The sequence below is a fragment of the Lactuca sativa genome, chromosome 5, assembly GCF_002870075.4.
Source record: "Lactuca sativa cultivar Salinas chromosome 5, Lsat_Salinas_v11, whole genome shotgun sequence".
Classification (NCBI taxonomy): Eukaryota; Viridiplantae; Streptophyta; class Magnoliopsida; order Asterales; family Asteraceae; genus Lactuca; species Lactuca sativa.
In genome coordinates this window covers 363,470,559-363,492,785 of record NC_056627.2, presented here as the reverse complement: position 1 = coordinate 363,492,785, position 22,227 = coordinate 363,470,559, and the positions used below count along the sequence as shown (strand labels likewise).

Here is a 22,227-nt window from a genome sequence, read left to right as displayed (position 1 = left end):
TTTGACGGGATGAACTTATGATAGTTGAGAGAATTTCTTGAGTGTTCTTAAGGTGGGAGTTTGAAAAATAAGACAAAATGACTAAGTGTCATATTTATACTCTCGGGGGTTTGCGGTCAAAAACTCCGAATACTATTTACTTCCTTAGTTTTGGTTCGCTTGACGAATACTATTTAAAATATTCCAACGGGCTTAAATCCGGCCAAAAATATTTTGGGATATATTTGGCTAATTTTTTACGTTCTTAATTACGTCGTTAAAACAAACGGGAATTTCAGGTTGTCACACACGACCATCAAGGCAGCCCCATTCGAAGCCCTCTACGGCCGGAAGTTGAGTTCCCCTCTTTGCTGGGCTGAGGTGGGTGACACTCAGTTAGCTAAAGGACGCATTCCTGACAGTGCTCTCACGGGTCCGGATATCATTCGAGAAACAACCGAGAAGATTGTACAGATTCGCGAACGATTAAAAGCCGCTAGAGATCGACAGAAAAGCTACGTAGACAAACGAAGAAAACCTTTGGAATTCCAGGTGGGAGACCGAGTCCTTTTGAAAGTCTCGCCCTGGAAAGGCACGATACACTTTGGAAAGCGTGGAAAGCTGAACCCAAGGTACATAGGGCCTTTTGAGATTCTCGCCAGAATCGGCCTCGTAGCCTACAAACTCAATCTACCCCGCGAGCTCAGTAACATACACTCTACCTTCCACGTCTCAAACTTGAAAAAGTGTCTATCCGACGAGACTCTCGTAATTCCACTAGATGAGATCGACATCAATGAGAGCCTTAACTTCGTGGAAGAACCTATGCAGATTATGGATCGAGAGGTCAAAAGAACAAAACAAAGCCGCATCCTAATTGTGAAGGTTCGCTGGAACGCCAAGCGAGGACCGGAGTTCACTTGGGAGCGCGAGGATCAAATGAAACTTAAATATCCTCATCTCTTTGCTTAGTTGTATTGTAATAAATTAGCTGCATGAATTCTAAATTTCGGGACGAAATTTCCTCTAACGGGGGGATGATGTGACAACCCGAAATTTATTCCGTTGCGGTAACCCATTTCCGTTAATAGAACATTTTATTTTATTATTGTTCTTAAGATTTCCGTTAACATTTGGGTTAGACAAATCAACTAATGATTTATTTTATTTTAGTGTCGAAATGAAATAAATAAAAACACGTGTAATACCCTCAAATTTATTTGGGAAAAATTTTAGTTTGCAACTAAGCCGGGTTACAACCATTTAATCGGGTAAAAAAATTTAAATTCCGTTTAACGTCGGTATGGGGTGGATCCCCACCTGGCCGCCAACCCAAGCCCTACATAAGGGATGAGTGGCCTTCCCCATGAATGTTTTCTCACTCTAGAAGCTTTCTCTCTCTACTTTCTCTTTCTACAAGTGGGTCTAGCCAAGAAACACCTCATTCAAGCTCCAAATCCATAAGTAATCATTCCTAGCTTGTTGTTTTTCTTTGTATTCATGCAAATTAGGGATTTAATCACCCAAATACCCCCAAAAACTAGAGTTTACGGTTGGGGAACACCTCCCAAAACCGTAAACTCCCATAAAGGGGTTTTAAGGCCCCAAAATCCCACCAAAACCCTTCTAATGCTTGTCTATGACTTGGAATCTTGCATGCATGAAATTAGAAACCCAAAATCATGCCTTTAGGGGGGGTAAACATGAGTTTATGGTCCATGAACATTCATGAACCGTAAACACCCAACAAAGGGGTTTTGATGCCCCAAAACCCTCCCAATGCTTTGATATTGACCTAGAAACTTGCATAAATGACCTAAGGACCCCAAATCATGAAATGGATGGGAAAGCAACCACTACATGTATAGATCTATACAGGACAGACACTATTACATCCCGACTGCTAACTACAGTCCGAGCCGACTAGGCCTAGGGTGACGAAACATCACTACACTACGTATGACCGGGAAGGACATCGGATACTCTACTATCACTAAGATTGGTTACATGAGAAATTACATTCGTACCCAAATTAACACAATAAGAATTAAAGGCTAAACTAACTTCCCGAAGTGAATATGTATACATATATTACTAAATTGAAGTTTGTAACACTACTATATCCAGCCGGTAGTAAAACTGCTAAAATAAGATATTCTCTTTTCTCATTTACTTTACATGAATGAAGTCTATAATCTTATTTTCATGATTAACAGTCTCAATGGGAAAACTTTTACACACTCAAAGGATCAAACTTACAAATATGCACATCTGGAAAATATAGGATTTTCAAGGAATTTTACTATTTTCAAACATTAATCACAGCTTTACATTACATGATTGTAAACACTTTTATACAAGCAACGACACTAAATTCTTATGAACTCACCAGCTTTATGCTGATACTCATTTTCAAAATAACTTGTATTCTCAGGTCGGAATTAGACAAATACAGATGCAGTTTTTGAGAAGACGGAGCGACTACAAGACTCCTCTTTATTTTTTATTATACTTTTGGTGTCTAACAAACTGTTCAGAACATGCTTGTATTGTAATTACTATATTAATGCAATGGTTGTTGTCGCTTGTTTTTACTATTATGCAATTGTGATGATACTGTACATGACGTCCTCCACCCCAGAACGTATTCCGCCGTTCTCGGTTTTGGGGTGTGACACATTCGTCGTTAGTCATTACAAGTTCTCTCTCTAATGATTCCACTGATGTGTATTTTTAATGCACTAGTTTTTTATTTATAATTCCTAGTTTATCGCATCTAAACCACACCTTACAGGTAGTAAACTCGATCGAGTATAGTATAGCTTTAATAAGCAAGGATGTCGAACACAAGGGGAACGGTAGTGAATTAATTTAAAATGTTTGATTATAGGCTACACCAAACACACAAAATCAATGAAGAAAGGTTCTATGGAATTAAATCTCAAACAAACATATAAATAGCAAATCTCGATAAGCTGACCGAAGACAAATCTCTTTAGGTACTTTAATTTAGACAAATTACATCTTGAAATCATAGAAAATTGCACACACAGATTTATGTATTCATGTTCACCGATTTCTAAAATGATTATGTTCATGTTCACTATTACTAATCCTTTAGCAAACAAGTCAATTCAAACAGTGGCCAATTGATTAAACTAACAAATTTCCTAGTGTTCAGTTCGTATCAAGCAAGACTTGTAATAATAGTTAATCAAATTTGTTAATTTAATTAACTCTTGTATTATTTCTCATCACACATGCTCACACATTAACTTACTTATTTTCTAGTTAACCCTAGGTTCATGTTCACTAGTACTAGGCATACAATCTTGTTTTCACAAAACTATATGATTCAAGCAATTAAGAAGATGTTCATATAACTCAATATACTTGGTTATAACACATAAGGATCTTTTAACAAGCTTACAAGATAAATTAAACACGAATAAAACAATCCAAATAGCAATTAATCCATAAATAAAGGTTTCATCTAATCATAAACACAAAGCAAATGGTTCTAACACCCAAATCAAAAAGTAATTGCATATAGAATCATAATGGAATGCTAAACATATTCACGTTAACAAACTACATGATTACCAACATGAATCATCTCTCCAATCCTTCAAATCTTCGATCCATATCAGCTTAACGTCATTCCGACCGCCTTCTAGACCCTAAAAACGGCTTCTTGGGGGTTTATAATCGCAAGAATCAATCTAGGGTTTAAGATCTCTTCAAGGCTAATTTTCGGCTTTATTTATACTTTTCAGCATCATCTCAATGAGTTTGGACACCAACTCGGTGATTTCTTCATTAAAATCCCGTATTCCCCAAGTCAGCGTCAAGTATCGCAAAAAGCTTCTGATCAACTCGTCGAGTTGGAGGACCCAACTCGACGAGTTCGTTTGGAATCAACATTTTCTCAAAACACGAAAGCCGTCTGAAATTGTGTCTAGTTTTCAGAAAATTTTGAATGTCGTCAATCGGAGTTACGAGTCATGCAATATGGTCAAAACACTGACTAGGAGTCAAGTTGTCCAGCAACATCCTTTTTGCGTCTTTTTAGCTCTTTTCTCCTTCTTTTGCATTCCAACTCCCATTTTAAATGTAATTTAACATTTCAAAGAGTATTAAGTATCTTTTAGTTCTAAATAGCATAAAAACATAGTATAAAATAATAAGAAAACATCATATATATATATATATATATATATATATATATATATATATATATATATATATATATATGCATAAAATAGACGTTATCAAACTATCCCACACTAGCATTTTGCTTGCCTAAGCAAAACTGATTTTATTATTATCATATCAAGACTTTAGCTACCAACATCGCATAAGACAATCCATTTTGAGTCTCTCCCTTACTTCAAGATCGCAATGCATTAATTTGTGTCTAAATTTTCCTAAAAACCTCTCTAATCCTAAATACTCACAATCTTCATGAAAACTTGCCAACTTCTTTTGAACAACGCTCATTTTATGCATCCCTCCGAATCCAACCGCATAAATCTTTCTTAACCTCAAGGTAATTTTTTATTGAGCTCCTAAGCATACATATAGAAAAATAATCTTAAAAAAATTAAAATAAATAATTACTTGGAAAATTGCCTTATTTCTTCGCTTTCTTCAAGATCTTCATCCTTTGATAGCTCTTATTCATTCAACATCAACTTTTTTCTTTTCTTTTTTTATTTTATTTTTTTTTCACAACTTTTTTTTTCATTTTTTTTTTCTTTTTTCATAACTCACTTTTTTCACTCAAAACTAAAAACCTAAGAAAAATATATGCTTAAGCAAGGGAGCTTGATCTTCAACCCTTATTGGTTAGAGATATTAGTCTAATGTGCAATGACTACATAAGCTCTCCTAGATACATTTCTGGTACACGATGCTAAACATATTGCGGCCCTCAAACTAAGCAAGGTCATGTTTTTTTTTCATGATTTCACTAGGATAGGAAAGCCACAAATACACTATAACATATATTGGCTCAAATAAATATTGAAACTCGCATCGGATCGTCCCACACAACGCTATAAACCTAGATCTCAACACAACAATATTTCCACTAGATTCAATTTTAGATTATTGTTTCAAAACTTTCTTATAATTTTTAAATCCTAGTCATTTTTCAAAAAAAATTAATTTATCAGTAAGCTTATATTCCTATATTCGACCCTCTATCCCACACTTATTTGATGCAATGTCCTCATTGCATGCTAAAACAATTAAAGAACATAAATTAAAGAGAGAGAATTGGAACAGACTCCCATCTGGTAGTAGTGGCGAGATCGAATTGGGTTGCTAAAATTTTCTCTATAAATTGTTGGAAGACTGGAAACTGGAATTGCTGCTTCTGAATGTGTCGGAAAATAAAATCAAGAACGTCGACTTCTAAAATGTGGTGCAAAAGATTGCAAACTAATGCAATGTATAGTGACCATGACGTGGGAAAGTGTTGACCACGCCGTGTCGTCGAATGAGAAAAATCCATATAGCAATAATAGCATGGCCACGATGTGGTAAGTAGTGGCCACATCGTGGTATCGAAAAAGGCATCCTCCTCTTGCAATAAAAGCTCCCCCCCCCCCCCCCCCCGCCATGACATAGGAAAGTGTCAACCATGCTGTGGCAGCCATAATGATACTTCTACCTCGCGTCAAAATAAAACTTCATGGTGTGGGAACAACTCTTCCATGCCATAGGAATCAGTGTATAGTTGGAGACGCCATTCTTCGGAATAATAATCTCTCCAAATATCGACATGTACCCCACACTTAATAAAAGTCGTGATTCTCTATTGTCAACTTCAAACACTCTGACGACTTTTTTCGCATGACAAATCAGCATTAGACCCTAATTGTTGAAATTTCTGAAAGCATCCGAAGGGAAAAATTCTACAAAGATCTGAAACATCAAGAGAATCAACATGGAAAATACAAATAAAAACTCACTAAAATAACTAGAAATAAAATAGCAAACCAAAATAACTAGAAAGGATATCATGATCACTCATCTTCGTCGAAATCAAGCTACAATTGTTGATTAAATCTCTTACATGCAAGAGGTGGTTTGTGAAAACAAAAACTTTCGGGACCTGTTAGACTATTTCCTTTGTTTTCTTTGCACCATTAACTAAAAAGTAGAACAAGAGTTGACCCAACTAGTCAAGAGTAGCAAGAGTTCGGTCTTCCACTTAACTACCTCGATACGCCTTGCTATACTACGTCTCGTGGATTCAGTTAGACAAATCACAAAAGTAGTAGACTAAACAAGTCAAGAATTCCCTAATCGATTGCAATCTCGAAACCCACGCAAAAAGTAAAACCAAGCAATGCGTATGATCACGAATTCCTGCATATAACAACAAAAACCTTCCCCACAAGTGACATGATACCAACGAAAATAAAAAAAAATAAAATTAAACCTAAAATTAAAAACAAATAACGAATAATCAAAGAAACTAAATTAATTTAAAACTATTCCCCGACAAGGGTGCCAAAAACTTGGTGTGTATTTTTAATGCACTAGGTTTTTATTTATAATTCCTAGTTTATCGCATCTAAACCACACCTTACAGGCAGTGAACTCGATCGACTATAATATAACTTTGATAAGCAAGGGTGTCGAATACAAGGGGAACGATAGTAAATTAATTTAAAATGTTTGATTATAGGCTACACAAAACACATAAAAGCAATGAAGAAAGGTTTTATGGAATTAAATCTCAAACAAAAAAATAAATAGCAAATCTCGATAAGTTGATCGAAGACAAATCTCTTTAGGTACATTGGTTTAGACAAATTACATCTTGAAATCATAGACAATTGCACACACAGATTTATTTATTCATGTTCACCGATTTCTAAAATGATTAGGTTCATGTTCACTATTACTAATGTAGCATCCCCCTCTGGCACGTATCACAATATTGTCCGCTTTGGGCCACTCGGCACAAGGACTTCCCAGGGGGTCACCCATCCTGGTACTACTCCCGCCCGAGCACGCTTAACTGCAGAGTTCTTATAGGATCTGCTGCCCTCACGGCTTTAAAACGCGTTGTGACAAGGAAGGCATCCACACCCCTTTATAAGGAAATGTTTCGTTCTCCTTCCAAGCCGATGTGGGATCAGATCTAACCCACTTTTTTGTAACATCCCCCTCTGGCACGTATCACAATATTGTCCGCTTTGGGTCACTCGGCACGAGGACTTCCCAGGGGGTCGCCCATCTTGGTAATACTCCCGCCCGAGCACGCTTAACTGCAGAGTTCTTATAGGATCTGCTGCCCTCACGGCTTTAAAACGTGTTGTGATAGGGAAGGTATCCACACCCCTTATAAGGAATTCTTAGTTCTCCTTCCCAAGCCGATGTGGGATCAGATCTAACCCACTTTCACCCCCCCATTATAAGGTTCGACGTCCCCGTCGAACACATCGACCCGTGCCCTGGCTCTGATACCATTTGTAACATCCCTCTCTGGCACGTATCACAATATTGTCCGCTTTGGGCCACTCGGCACGAGGACTTCCCAGGGGGTCACCCATCCTGGTACTACTCCTTCCCGAGCACGCTTAACTGCAGAGTTCTTATGGGATCTGCTGCCCTCACGGCTTTAAAATGCGTTGTGATAGGGAAGGTATCCACACCCCTTATAAGGAATGCTTAGTTCTCCTTCCCAGCCGATGTGGGATCAGATCTAACCCACTTTAAAGTGGGTTAGATCTGATCCCACATCGGCTGGGAAGGAGAACTAAGCATTCCTTATAAGGGGTGTGGATACCTTCCTTATCACAACGCGTTTTAAAGCCGTGAGGGCAGCAGATCCCATATGGGTTAGATCTGATCCCACATCGGCTGGGAAGGAGAACTAAGCATTCCTTATAAGGGGTGTGGATACCTTCCCTATCACAACGCATTTTAAAGCCGTGAGGGCAGCAGATCCCATAAGAACTCTGCAGTTAAGCGTGCTCGGGCGGGAGTAGTACCAGGATGGGTGACCCCCTGGGAAGTCCTCGTGCCGAGTGGCCCAAAGCGGACAATATTGTGATACGTGCCAGAGAGGGATGTTACAACTAATCATTTAGCAAACAAGTCAATTCAAACAGTGGCCAATTGATTAAACTAACAAGTTTCCTAGTGTTCAGTTCGTATCAAGCAAGACTTGTAATAATAGTTAATCAAATTTGTTAATTTAATTAACTCATGTATGATTGGTCATCACACATGCTCACACATTAACTTACTTATTTTCTATTTAACCCTAGGTTCATGTTCACTAATATTAGGCATACAATCTTGTCTTCACAAAACTATATGATTCAAGCAATTAAGAAGATGTCCATATAACTCAATATACTTGGTTATTGAAAGAACCCCTTTTTAAACTTTCGTATTTCTGAAAGTCTCAAACTTTCATACTTGAAAATTGTTACTCCAAAACATGTTACATGCATATTCATAAAAACAATATTTTATATTGTTAAAGTGATTACAAACTACTGGATACAAACCGACTATTACAAAGTGTTATATATTACATAACTTCCCAGGATTCTATAGTTTTATACATACGGGAGTACAAAATACAATAGTTTCAAACTATTCAAAAATCTTCTATCAGTATATAACTATACTGGATGCATATCTTCTGCAATTGTTAAACATTGAGAGGGTAAGTGGTGACACTTAGTGAGTTCAATAATAGATATAATATAACGTTATGCCATATATATACCTCAATATGGCAGAAGCAAAAAGGAACAAGGAACAACAAAGGCATATATGAATTATGTGACAAATTTTCCATATCAATCAATGATTTGATTCAAAGATATACAATCAATGAGACATAACAATTTCCATACTTGATATACATTAATAAAGCTTTGGCCCAAATGGCACAGAAGACATACAACTTCAGATTAAAATTTAGGTAGATTTCAGGCTTATAGCCCTGTCTAACCTTCTGCCAATGTCGTAGAATAGAAGTCATTCTCTTACGGATACATGCTCTACATGGTCAGAGGCTACATACCAGTACCAATGTGAATTTAATTCCTTTCACTGATCACATGGTCAAAGATATTGCTTTGCTATTAAAATAGCGGATAAAAAATAACACGGGAAAATAACCCGGAATAATAACACTGAAAAGCACATAGCACATAACACATAACATACAATTGTTCCTATATATTGAAACTCATCGTGAAATAACTAGGGGTTAAAATAGTAATTTGTGCAGCACTTCGTTACTATAATTGACTTTCTTTAATGAAAACCGAGAGTTTTCTTGAAAATCGGGCCCTGCGAGGGTTGGGCTTCAAACTGAAAAGATAAATTTCTCGGGCTTCTCAGGCACTTCGTAACGTATTTCGGGTGTTGAAAATAATACCGGGGCTTCGGGGGAAGTCAAAATAGTGAAATATGAAATTAGGGGTGAAAAATGGCAAAATCCCATAATTACCCGGGTAATCTAGCAACCCTCCCTTTTATAGGGTGCGAGCTTTGGATCTGAGGGCTGAGAAGCGAACATGCGGTAGCAGATGCGAAGGGCAGGTGGCTCGTGCGAGGCTCGGACACGGCATTGGACACGCGTCGTAATCTCGGTGGACCGTGCTTCGAACGGAAGGAGCAGGCGACACGCGTCGGACACACGTCGGTAGCAGACTTCGGAATCGTCATCGGTTTTGGATACATGGCGCTTCGCGAGCGAGGGTGACATGGCCGAACACCAGCCATGCGAAATTCCTCGAATTTCGGACTTTTCTTGATTTTTGTGCCCCGAATTTTTAAAATCCATAACTTTCGCATATGAACTCCGTTTTGACGTTCTTTATATGCACGTGTAGGAGGGAATATACTCTACAACTTTCGTTTAGACTTCGTCGGCTAATTTTGATTTTATTTTTAATATTATTATTTTTAATAGACTGGGACTGGTAAATCCATTAAAAATTCATAACTTCTTCATCCGACATCCTTTTTCGTCTGTCTTTTTACCGTTGTACTACTATTGACGAGACCTTCGATTCTCGTTTAGGTTGTTTCGTCTAAATATCGCTCGATCTTTATTTCGAGTTTTTAGCTATCTACTGCTATTCTAAAACTTAGAAAAATCATAACTTCCTCATACGAAGTTAGATTTTGACGTTCTTTTTATAGAACTTCTTGGTTTAATGAATACTACGACTTTCATATAGATCACTAAGGCTAAAAAGTAGTTTATCGAAAACTCACTTTTTACGTCATTCGGCGCCGTGCCGGTTTTGTCGCGAATCTTCGATTGGTCATAACTTCTTCGTTATAACTCGGATTTCGATGAGGTTTTTGCCTAAATGTTTCTAACGAGATTCTTTACAACTTTCAATAATAAAATTTTACATATTTCAAATTTTATATTTTCTTTAAATTTCGATATTTGTCTTTTGATTGGAATCTCATAAGACTTCCAATATTTTCGAGTGATTCTAAACATAGTTTTACTTCAATTCTAGTAAAAACTATCTGTTAGAACTCAATTACTCAAATTCACATAATATTTCGTAAAATTATTCATTACAAAACACGATTTCAAAACGTATATGTTACAAATACCTCCTCCTTTTGAGGATTTCGTCCCCGAAATTACATCGATTAAAATAAATGGGGATATTTTGCTTTTATCTCATTATTATTTTCCCAAGTATAATTTGGGCCTCGATGGTGTTTCCACTTGACAAGCACCAACTTTACTTCTTTATTACGTAGATTAGTTGTTCTTTCATTCACGATCTCTTCAGGCTCTTCTACATATCTTAACTTATTATCCAATTTCACCTCGGATAATCGAACTGTCTCATCATAGATGCTCAAGCATTTGTGCAGATAGCTCACATGAAACACATCATGAATACCTGCCAAATTTTCCGGCAATTCCAAGCGGTATGCTTGTTTACCAATTCTCTGGATGATTTTGAAAGGACTAACAAATCTAGGGCTTAGTTTTACTTTCTTCCCAAATCGCATAATGCCTTTCCACGGGGATACTTTTAGCATTACGAAATCACCCACCTGGAATTCTATGGGTCGTCTCCTCTTTTTTGTACAGGACTTCTGTCGATCCTGGACCGCTTTCATTCTTTCTCGTACAATTTGAATCTTGTCGGTGGTGTCTTGAATCATTTCAGGGCCTCCAAGGATATTTTGTCCTATGTATCGCCAACATAATAGCGTATGACATTTGCGACCATATAATGCTTCATATGGTGGCATAAAATGCAAAATAAATGGAAAAATCTAAAAATTCTTTTTTTAAATATTATTTTCGGAACTTGAATTAACTAAAAAAAATAAAAATAAATAAAAAAAATAAAAAAATGCGTCTCATGGTCTCACAAAATTAGGTCATCTCACATGAACCTAACCCTATATATATATATATATATATATATATATATATATATATATATATATATATATATATATATATATATATATATATATATATATATATATCGGGCAGGGCGTGATGAGTGTATTGTATGCTATTTGTCTTAGTGATTATTGCATGTGTTTATGTGTCTATATGTATACTGGGCGGGGCCTGATGAATGTGATGAGGCGGGGCCCATCTCATATTATTGACATATCTGTTCCGAGCAGGATCGATGTTGGGCGGGGCCTGATGGGTGTTGGGCATGGCCCATTGTATGCTTGATATGTATGGTATGAGTTATCTTGGGGAACTCACTAAGCTTCATGCTTACGTTTTTCAGGTACTTCCGAATCGAATGGGAAGAGCTCGAGATGATCGCATTGCACACACCATATTGTTCTGCATTGTATTTGACTTTGATGTATTCGGATGATTATTGACATACTCCGATTTCATTATGGTTTATGAAAACATTTTGGATGATGGTTTTATTATTATTAAAATGAAATTTTGGTCTTAAATTTTGGAATGTTACATATATAGCTTATATCACAAAACGATTATTAAATGACTATGAAACCAAAAGCTCTTAAGACATATTCAAGGAAGCTCACTGTTCCGCACTAATTCTTAAGGATTGATATAAGACATGCCTAACTGTTAATCACAAATCGATTATGTAAATGATTATGATAGCATCCTGTTTAGAATTATATCATATCACAATATTGTACATTGGAATATCCATCCGGTTATAGTTGGGATTATGTTGGGTTTATGACATTTTTATTTGATGAAACTATGAATTATAATAGGTGACACTGTTAACAAGGATTAAGAATCATGTTGATATCCTTTCTAGACAAAGTTAACCTCAATATGTGGTTAACACCTACCACTTACTGATTATACCTTGCTCACCAAGGTACCAGTGAGATAATCTACCTCAAGCACATAGATACGCATGAAGGAATTGGGGAAAACAGAAGACAAAAAATATAATTTGAAAGAATACTTTTAATTGCGAAACTTAGAACTTAAAACTTAAATTTAGATCAAACTACAGGAGCTTATTTATACGTAACACTAAAAGAAACCTAATGAAATACGTCTACTGCAAAACAGAATCCTAAACATATACCAAAACTAAAATATGACAGTTTTTTTGAAAATATCGTTGGCCCAAAATTGTCCCAGTTTTTAGATTATCCAACATATTCCCCTTAATTCAGAAACTGCATCATCTTGATTCCTAAGCATCATCTTCTTATCTTCACACTTGACTTTTCCTAATGATTTACTCAACGTTTCTTTCTTTCCAGTAATATACCTTCTAACATAAACCAAACCACAATCTGATACCTTTAATGTTCCTCAAAATGTGATTTATCTCCTCTACAAAAATTTTGGATATCTTTACAACTATAAGAGTGTTTCTCGGGATAACAATATGCATTCTATCATCTTTTGTCTTATTTCATTCCTTTCTTTTATAACATTTAGCTTTCAAACACTATTTATTCTGGTTGCATCGGTTATTTGTTTGGTTTATCAATTTTTTTGGTTCTTTCATTTTTTTTTCTTTTCCTATAATAGCAACATACTTTCAAAAGTATGGTTAGTGAGGAATCATATCTGATAGGAAGCAATTTGTTTCTTTTCTTTTTATAATGAAAACATATTTTCATCCATTTATATACAGATAACATATTAATAAACTTAAAATTCAAACATTGTTTAAAGGCAAATACTTAAAAAGTTTATAATTTGAAAATTTTAGGTTCGGAAAGTTTAGTATGTGACCATTACTTTCCTATTTTAATATATAATTGTTTTCTTATATGTATTTATTTCTCTTATATTGCAATATAGTTTAAATTTCATATAATTACATTTCCATGAATATTTTCATTTTTTAAAACTATATTCATAATTTTATTGCATTATACAAAATCATAATTTTCTAACATATCTCCAAATACAAATTCTAGATATTCAAACCATTATGATTTTGTAGTTTCAACCTACTATATCATTATCAAATTAAAGATAAAACAACTACATTTATAAATTATTTAATTTTTTATATTACTATTGGTCAATAGTTAACTTATAATTTAATTAAAATTAATTTTATCTTTTTTATTCATGGTGTCTACAGGTAATAACCTAGTTACACTTAAAATACAATTAATAAAACAAATCAACAACAGCTAATTAATTCTATTTAAAAGAATAGATTTTTTTGTGTATGTTTATGAATATGCAACTGAATTCAGTATTTTGGTTTATTTAAAATTATACAAATGGTCCTTGAGGTTTGTTATATATTGCAGGTTTGGTTCAAAAGTAAATTGGTTTTTTTCTGATGTCGGAAGGACTATTCATGCTAGGTTTCTTCCATAGTTGTCTTCAAAAGTACGTTACTTTGGAAACCATAAGACCAATTATTTTGGCTAATTTTTTTTTTTTGTAAATACAAGTCCTCCAATAAACGAACATTGCCGGGAATCATACCCGCTGTCAGATATCCTAACCGACTGGAAGACAATTGATCATATGTAAAGCCTTCATAAACACCAACCAAATCTTCTTTTTGTCGGATACATACGATGCCAGTCAATTTTGGGCTTATAGCTACTCCATTAACGACTGTGAAAGCTCCCATTTTAGGGAAAATTAGTGATAATAATATCCTGTCTGTTTCCAAATTCTCCCGCAATTCCATCAACAGGTATCCTCCAAGAACCCTGAAGGAAGCTTTCATTTCTCTTGCAAACAATCTCATTGACCACGACACAGGTTGCAACAATTGTTTCGATACTGCTTATTCTTTGATCCTTGAGCGGTGTTCCACACAAGAATCTTTGTCGCAAATCAAACAAGTCCATGCCCATGTGTTGAAATCTTGTTATGTAGTAGACACAACGTTTTTAAGTACTAAGCTTGTGCTTGCTTATGGGAAATGTGGGTCTTCATTGGATGCTCATAAAGTGTTTGACAAAATGACTGAAAGAAGTATTTTCACTTGGAATGCTATGATTGGATCTCATATGACAAATGGAGAACATATTGAGGCCATTGAGTTGTTTTTGAATATGAATGCGTTAGGAGTTCATGCTGATGCTAGTACTTTTACTTCGATTCTTAAGGCTTGTGGGGAGCTTGAAGATCGTTGTTATGGGGTTCAAGTTCATGGAATGGCTACAAAATTGGGGTTTCTTTGTAACCTGTATGTAAGCAATTCATTGTTGGGAATGTATGCAAAATGCAATGATTCAAATTCAGCAATGCTGTTGTTTGAGAAAATGAGTGGGAAAGCAGATGTGGTTTCATGGAATTCGATAATTTCATCTTATTCTGCTTCTGGGAAGACTGTGGAGGCTTTGAGATTGTTCAGAGAAATGCAGATAACAGGGGTTGTGCCAAACACATATACTTTTGTTGCTGTTCTTCAAGCTTGTGAAGATTCTTCATATCTGGTGTTTGGCAAGGAACTTCATGCTTTCCTTTTCAAATCTGACCTTTATCTAGATATGTTTGTGGCCAATGCACTGGTTGTTCTATACACAAAAAGTGGTAAAATGAAAGAAGCTGAAAGGGTTTTCAATGCTATGGATAAAAAGGATAGTATTACTTGGAACTCTTTGTTATCAGGATATGTTCAAAATGGTCTTTATGATGAAGCTATGGCTACATTTCACAGAATGCAGGTTATAGGTCAAAATCCTGATCCATATTCAATTATAAGCATGATATCAACTGTTGGTCATTTGGGGAACCTGTTGAATGCTCTTGAAGTTCATGCATATGCCATGAAAAACAGGATGGATTCTGATTTGCATGTTTGTAACACACTTATTGATATGTATGCAAAGTGTTGCAAAATGAACTATGCAGAATCCCTTTTCCAGAGAATCCGTTTCAAAGATAACATTTCTTGGAAAACCATCATTTCAGGCTATGCCCAGAATGGATATCATTCAAAGGCATTAACTTTATTTCGTGAATCTCAAATGAAAGGAATTGAAAGTGATTCCATGTTGATTGCAAGCATTCTGCAAGGTTGTATTGAGTTGATGTGTGATTCTGTTGTGAAAGAAATCCATGGTCATATGATACGAAAAGGGTTATATGATATTGCCCTTGAGAATACACTCGTTAATCTATATGGGAAATGTGGATGCATAGATTATGCTTCTCGTGTTTTTGAACTCATTAAGGTAAAGAATCTTGTTTCTTGGACAATCATGGTGAACAATCTTGCACAAAATGGACTTGCAGATGAAGCTGTTGATGTTTTTGTTTCCATGAAAGAAACCGGAATCGAACCTGATTCCATTGCACTACTTAGCTTACTCTCTGCTGTTTCCGAGTTATCCACACTAAAAAAAGGAAAAGAGATTCATGGGTATTTAATAAGAAAAGGTTTCATTCTTCAAGGACCAATTTCGAGCTCTCTTGTGGATATGTATTCAGCTTGTGGAGCTTTAGAGGATTCCTTTAAAGTGTTTGATTCCATTCCAACCAAAGATTTAGTCATGTGGACAAGCATGATCAATGCATATGGAATGCATGGAATGGGAATGGAATCGGTTCGATTATTTCACCAAATGGTGGCTGAAAAAGTTTACCCTGATCATGTAAGCTTCTTGGCAATTCTTTATGCTTGTAGCCATTCATCATTGGTTGATGAAGGAAAAGCTTTTTTCAAATCAATGGTAGATGAATATGCTTTAAATCCATGGCAAGAACATTATACTTGTATGGTTGATCTTTTTGGTCGTGCAAACAACTTAAAAGAAGCATTTAAGTTCATTGAAAACATGGAAATGAAACCTAATGTTGCCATTTGGCGTTCTCTCATTGGTGCATGCAAGGTACATAATAACATAGAATTAGGAAACTTTGCATCGAAAAAACTTCTTGAGTTGGATTCAGATAGTGTAAAGAATCATGTTCTTGTATCAAATTTCTATGCTTTTTGTGGCCAATGGGATGATGTTGGTGACATAAGAATGAAAATGAGACAAAAGGGTTTTAAGAAAGATCCTGGTTGTAGTTGGATTGAGATTTGGAACAAGATTCATGTTTTTACAGTGAGGGACAAATCTCATCCAGAGTCGGATGAGATTTATGACAAATTAGCTCAAATTAATGATATATTAAAGAGGGAAGAGGGGTATTTAGGGGAAATTTTTAATGGGCATAGTGAAAGATTGGCGATTGCTTATGGATTGCTTAAAACAAGCAAAGGGATGCCAATTCGTGTCACAAAGAACCTTCGTGTTTGTGATGATTGTCATGTTTTCAGTAAGCTAGTTTCAAAGTATTTTGAACGAGAAATTATTGTTAGAGATGCCAATAGATTCCATCATTTTGGGTCTGGAATATGCTCTTGTGGAGACTTTTGGTAATAAAAAAATCGCCATGTCATGCAATTTGGTGGTAAATATTGTTATATTTTTCTGTATCCATCCCACAAATTTTGAGTTGCCTAACGTTGTCCTAAACATGATATGATATTTGAAAAGAGAAATCTTAAGAAAACTTCATAAACTTTGGCTTATTTATGAAAAAGCCATGGCTGAATTTTTTCTAACAAAAAAGGACATAACTTGTTGGAAAATTTGCAAAATTGGGATTTTGACTGAAATAACAGGTCAATTGGTTGCATTGTCTTTTTATTTTTTTTTTTTTTTTATGCATTGTTGGATATACCTCAAATCCATGAAATTTCTCCATTCATCTTTTTTTTTTTTTGTCATTTTGTTGTCTTTAAACCCATTTTGATTTGATATATTTTGTCTTTTTGTTTTGTTTTTTTATTGTCTTTTATTAATTATTATTATTATTATTATTATTTAAAAATAATTGATTTGACTTGATGTCTCTTTAACTTTAACTTTATTTCTTTTTTTTTTAAAAAAAACTTTAACTTTATTTTTTTTCGTTCAGAATATCATTGTGTTATTTTTTTCTTTTAAATTATCTTTAAGTTAAAAAAAAATTACGAACAATTATATGTATGTGTGTGGGTTTTATTTAATGGCTACGAAAAAAGCAACAAAATAATAACATTAGACAGTACAAACGAAAAAAATAACACATGGATAGTCTGAATGAAAAAAAAAATTAAAATATGAATAGTCCGAACGAAAAAATATCATATAGATAATCGGAACGAAAAAATAACACAACGATAGTCAGAACAAAAAAAAAATAACATGGATAGTCCGAACGGAAAAAGTAACACAGTGACAGTTAGTTTGAATGAAAAAATAACACAAAAATAGTCTGAAAAAATATTTTTAATATTAAAATTAATAATAATAATATGTATTTATTAAAAAAACAAACAAATAAAATATAAAAAAAAAAAAGAGATAAAAAAACAAAAAAAACTAAAAGACAAAAAAAAGTAAAAATGGGAATTAGGGTGTGAAAAAAAAACCCTTATTTTATTTTCTGTAATTCTTTTATTTTGTTTAATCTTGTTATATTATTATATTTTAATCTTATTTGGTTTTCACTATCTAAGAACAAATTATTTTTGCATTTTATCTTTTTAAATTAGATGATGGAAATCAGAGAGTACTATTTTATTGGTTGTATAGTATTTTTAGTGTAATATTGTTGTATTTTTTTCATTTTAATGCAAATACGGTTAAAATAGAGAGTATTGTTTTTTTACTAGATTTTCAAAATTCAAATGAAATTTTAAGTTCATTCTTCATTTTGATACGATCGTTTGATAACGTTGGGGTTGGGTTGTTATTTTAATTTTTCGTTTTCTTTACGTAGTTCTCTTTTTTAGTTAAAAAAATTGATGGTGCAATAAATACCCAATTTAGTATGTTTGGGACCATTAAAATTTGTGTTTGAGTATCTTATAGAGTTGACTTTACAAAATAGATTTTGGAATATATACGTTGATATATATATATATATATATATATATATATATATATATATATATATATATATATATATATATATATATATATATATATATATATATATATATATATATATATATATATATATATATATATATATATACTCCCTCTATTCCAAAAATTATTGTCCACGTTTAATTTTTGAAGTCTTCCCATGTCAACTTTGACCATAAATAACTTCATGTGTGTTATATAACTTTTGATGAAACTTATAACAATGAAAATATATTTAAAAAACAATCTATTAATATATCTTGCATAAAAAATTATATAACAAAAAATAAATTATTTAAGGTCAAAATTGTTCAGTGCCGGGACTTAAAAAAATCAAACGCGGACAATAAATTTGGGACCGGGGGTGTATATATTTGACCTAGCTAGGCTCAAATGTTTTTAGCAAGTATTGTGTGCCTAAATGCACCAATGAGAATTCAAGAAATAATAAACAATTAAATAAATCATTTAAGGGTATTTTGGACCTTTTATACTTTTAATTAAGGAAATCATTTAATTGAATCTTGCAATTTAGGAAATAAAATAAGTATATGTGACCTAGCCTCTCTATTAAATCCTGTCTAATAAAACCTCCAAAATCCTCAAACCATTTTCACTCCAAGTTCACTAACCGGACCACCAGGTTCAATCCTCTGCCTACTCTGCCGCCATGGAAACGTCTCCTACAATAAGCTCACAACCACAAAACCGCTTCCCCAAACGTTGAAATCCACCTCATCCCTCTTATGATGCTCGTATTCTTCAATGGCGGAGACCGATGATAGAATTGCAATTGAAAAATTCTTCAATGGCGGAAGATGCGAAGGAAGGCAGTCAACGGTTCTTCGTTCCTCTCCCGTCGTCGGCAGCAAAGAAGATCAAGGGGAAGATCCCCCGGTGCTCATCTTTGTCGGATTAAGGAGGAGAAGCACGATTGGAATCAGAAATCGGGAAGCACCTCCAGTGCTTCACCGATTCGAAGGAGGAGGAGGAAAATATTGATTCCCGATGAGCCTTCCTTGACCGTCATCAGTAGAAATCGAGGTAAACGAGTGGGAAATATCAATTCTTCTCTTTGACTTTTGAATAGATACTTTGATTATAAAAGTCTAATTCAGTAATTGGTTTGGAATTGTTTTTATACTTGTTCTTCTATATTTTATTGTAGTGATTTTGAATATAAAAGTCAATTTATGTTAGAATCTTGTTTTGCATATACTGGCTTTAGTTGTTTTGTTTTTCTAAACCATTTGAATTGAGTAAAATTATATAAAAAACTAAAAACTTCTGAGTTTTGTAGATAATAAGAAGAAAACAAAAACTAAAAGTTGATGTGTATTTTTTGTGGTGATGTAAGCAGGAACATGTGTTTCTTTCAAATATTCATGATTCAGATATTCTGTTGAAATTTAATGTATGTTAGGATGATGCAGGAATGATGGAGAAACTTATGAAAAAAAGATATGTGATACTTCATTCTCAAAGAATGAAAAAAAAACAACAATATTCTTTCAGAATTTCAGGATTCAACATCCAAAAACAGCAATATTCTTTCAGAATTCAAGAAGAAAACATGGAGAACGAGAGATATTCTTGCAGAATGTTGTTATTTTTTAAAAATGTTATTAATGTTTGTTGATATTCTTTTTGAATATTTATAACTATATTAAAATGTATAAGACTTTTAGTTTGTAAGAATATGTATGAATTTGTATTTAAGTTCGGATGTATAAGAATATATTAGAATGTTTGTTATTTTTCAACATCTTATTCAAGAATTTTTTTTTTCTTCAATAATATTCTATTAGAATAAAATTCTGAAAGAGTATCATTCTAACAAAAAATATTCTGATAGAATAAAATCGGTAAAAATTGAAATTAAATTAATTAAAAAATTCAGATTTTTTTTTTTAAATTAGGAGAATTAATCATCCCTAAAAATCCAAAAATTTCCTTTAATAAATGTAGTTAATTGTCCAAAATACCATTTTTGCTAAAAATTGTGTGATTATATGGTACATGTTACCCCATTGTAATATCATACACTCTCAAATCATGTCCATTGATTAATTTCATCCGTTGGTCCAGATCTGTACATTTTGGCACACAATACTTAGTAAAACAAAATAACCTAAGCCTATATATATATATATATATATATATATATATATATATATATATATATATATATATATATATATATGTTTAGGTTATTTTGTTTTTATTAACTATTGTGTGCTAGAATGCACAGATTTGGACCACCGAATGGAATAGAATCAAAGTTCATGATCTGAGGGTCTATGATATTAGAATATGATAACATGTATCATCTAATCACACAAATTTCAGCATAAGGGCATTTTAGTCAATTAACCTATATTAATAAAGAAAATTTTGGGATTTTTAAGGATAATTAATTCCTTTATTTTTAAAAATCTGAATATTTTGAATTAATTCAAATTTAAAAATTCGAATTTATTTTGTCAGAATGATAGAATGCCAACCATAAACTAGTAAATATGTTTTTTGATTTTATTCTGTCAGAATGACAGAATGTCAACCATAAACTATTAAATATATTTTTGATTTTATTCTGTCAGAATGACATAATATCAACCATAAACTAGTAAATACATTCTGAAAAGAATACACAAAATCGATTCTTGAACTAATAATATACCAAATAATTACATATTATGATTGTGATTCATTGAATAGTAACAACATTCTTAATAAATAACAAGTGTAATTCTTAAAAGATAACAACATTCTTAAACAGTGAGTGTGATCATTCTTTGATTTATTCTTCAAGTCTTTCCCATCAGGCCTTCAAGCCATTTTTATCACAAATTCATTGCCAAATATTTTGTAGTGATACATTGTAACAACTGCACATTAAACATATAAATAATATTCTTACGGAATACACTATTCTTGCAGAATGGTTTTGAATATTCAGTTTCTCTTTATGTATAAAAAATAATGTTACAAGAAATAAAAAGAAACCAAATATCCAAACCACATGGAACACAGTAAGGGAACATCAAAGTTTAAGTTTTTCAATACCAAATAAAAACAAAGAAGACGAACCTGATTGTTATTCATTAAAATCTCATCAACAACCTCATAAGCATCTTGACGTGCTGCTTCATGAACTGGTCTTGCATAATATCGAGGATCATGAGGTTTACCAGGGGTCTTTAAATTGTCGATTCATCACATACCAATTTGAAAACTTGTTTTGCTTCTTCGGGTTCCCTATGTTTCTTCTCGACATCCTTAATGTATTTAACTGCAAATTCTGAAAGAGTAAGGAACTAGTATCCACCTATTTGTTATGAAAAGGGCATCCAAACCAATCTAAATTAAGTTATATAGTTCTGAAAAGAATAAGGAACAAAACGAAGTAAAAACATTAAAGATTATTAACTATTTTTTTCATTGAAGCATTTTATTAAACACATGGAGGCCATGGCAGAATGTTATTGTTTGTAAACGAAAATTCAACTGACATCCATAGTTAAGCTGTAGATTATTTACGAAAAAGCCATTGAAATGTCATTTTATTTTCGAGAAAACCATTGACAGATCCACATAGGGCCCGGGATGTCCCTCAAATTTTGTTCAGTAATATAAAATTTTTCATGAATTTTCATTTTATGTTGGGATGCTAACTCGGAAAAACTTTTGGCTATAAAAAAAGGTTATTTCTAATTTATGAATTCAAATACAAAATAACGCAAAATATTTAAAACGGTCAAAACGTCGAATAAGTTTAAATGGTTCAATCTTTTTAAGTTCAAAAGCCAAATTAATTTAATGAAATAAAGCAATGCCGAAGCCCTTTTTTCT

General features: G+C 33.5%; 1 protein-coding gene across 1 annotated transcript; it reads left to right on the top strand.

Moving 5' to 3' along the window:
- The first annotated feature begins 13,872 nt into the window (after positions 1–13,872).
- LOC111901059 (pentatricopeptide repeat-containing protein At3g63370, chloroplastic) lies at positions 13,873–16,897 on the top strand. The gene has a single exon (XM_023896926.3). It carries the CDS (start codon positions 14,035–14,037, stop codon positions 16,837–16,839), a length of 2,805 nt encoding a protein of 934 aa, XP_023752694.1. The 5' UTR covers positions 13,873–14,034; the 3' UTR covers positions 16,840–16,897.
- Positions 16,898–22,227: the final 5,330 nt, after the last annotated feature.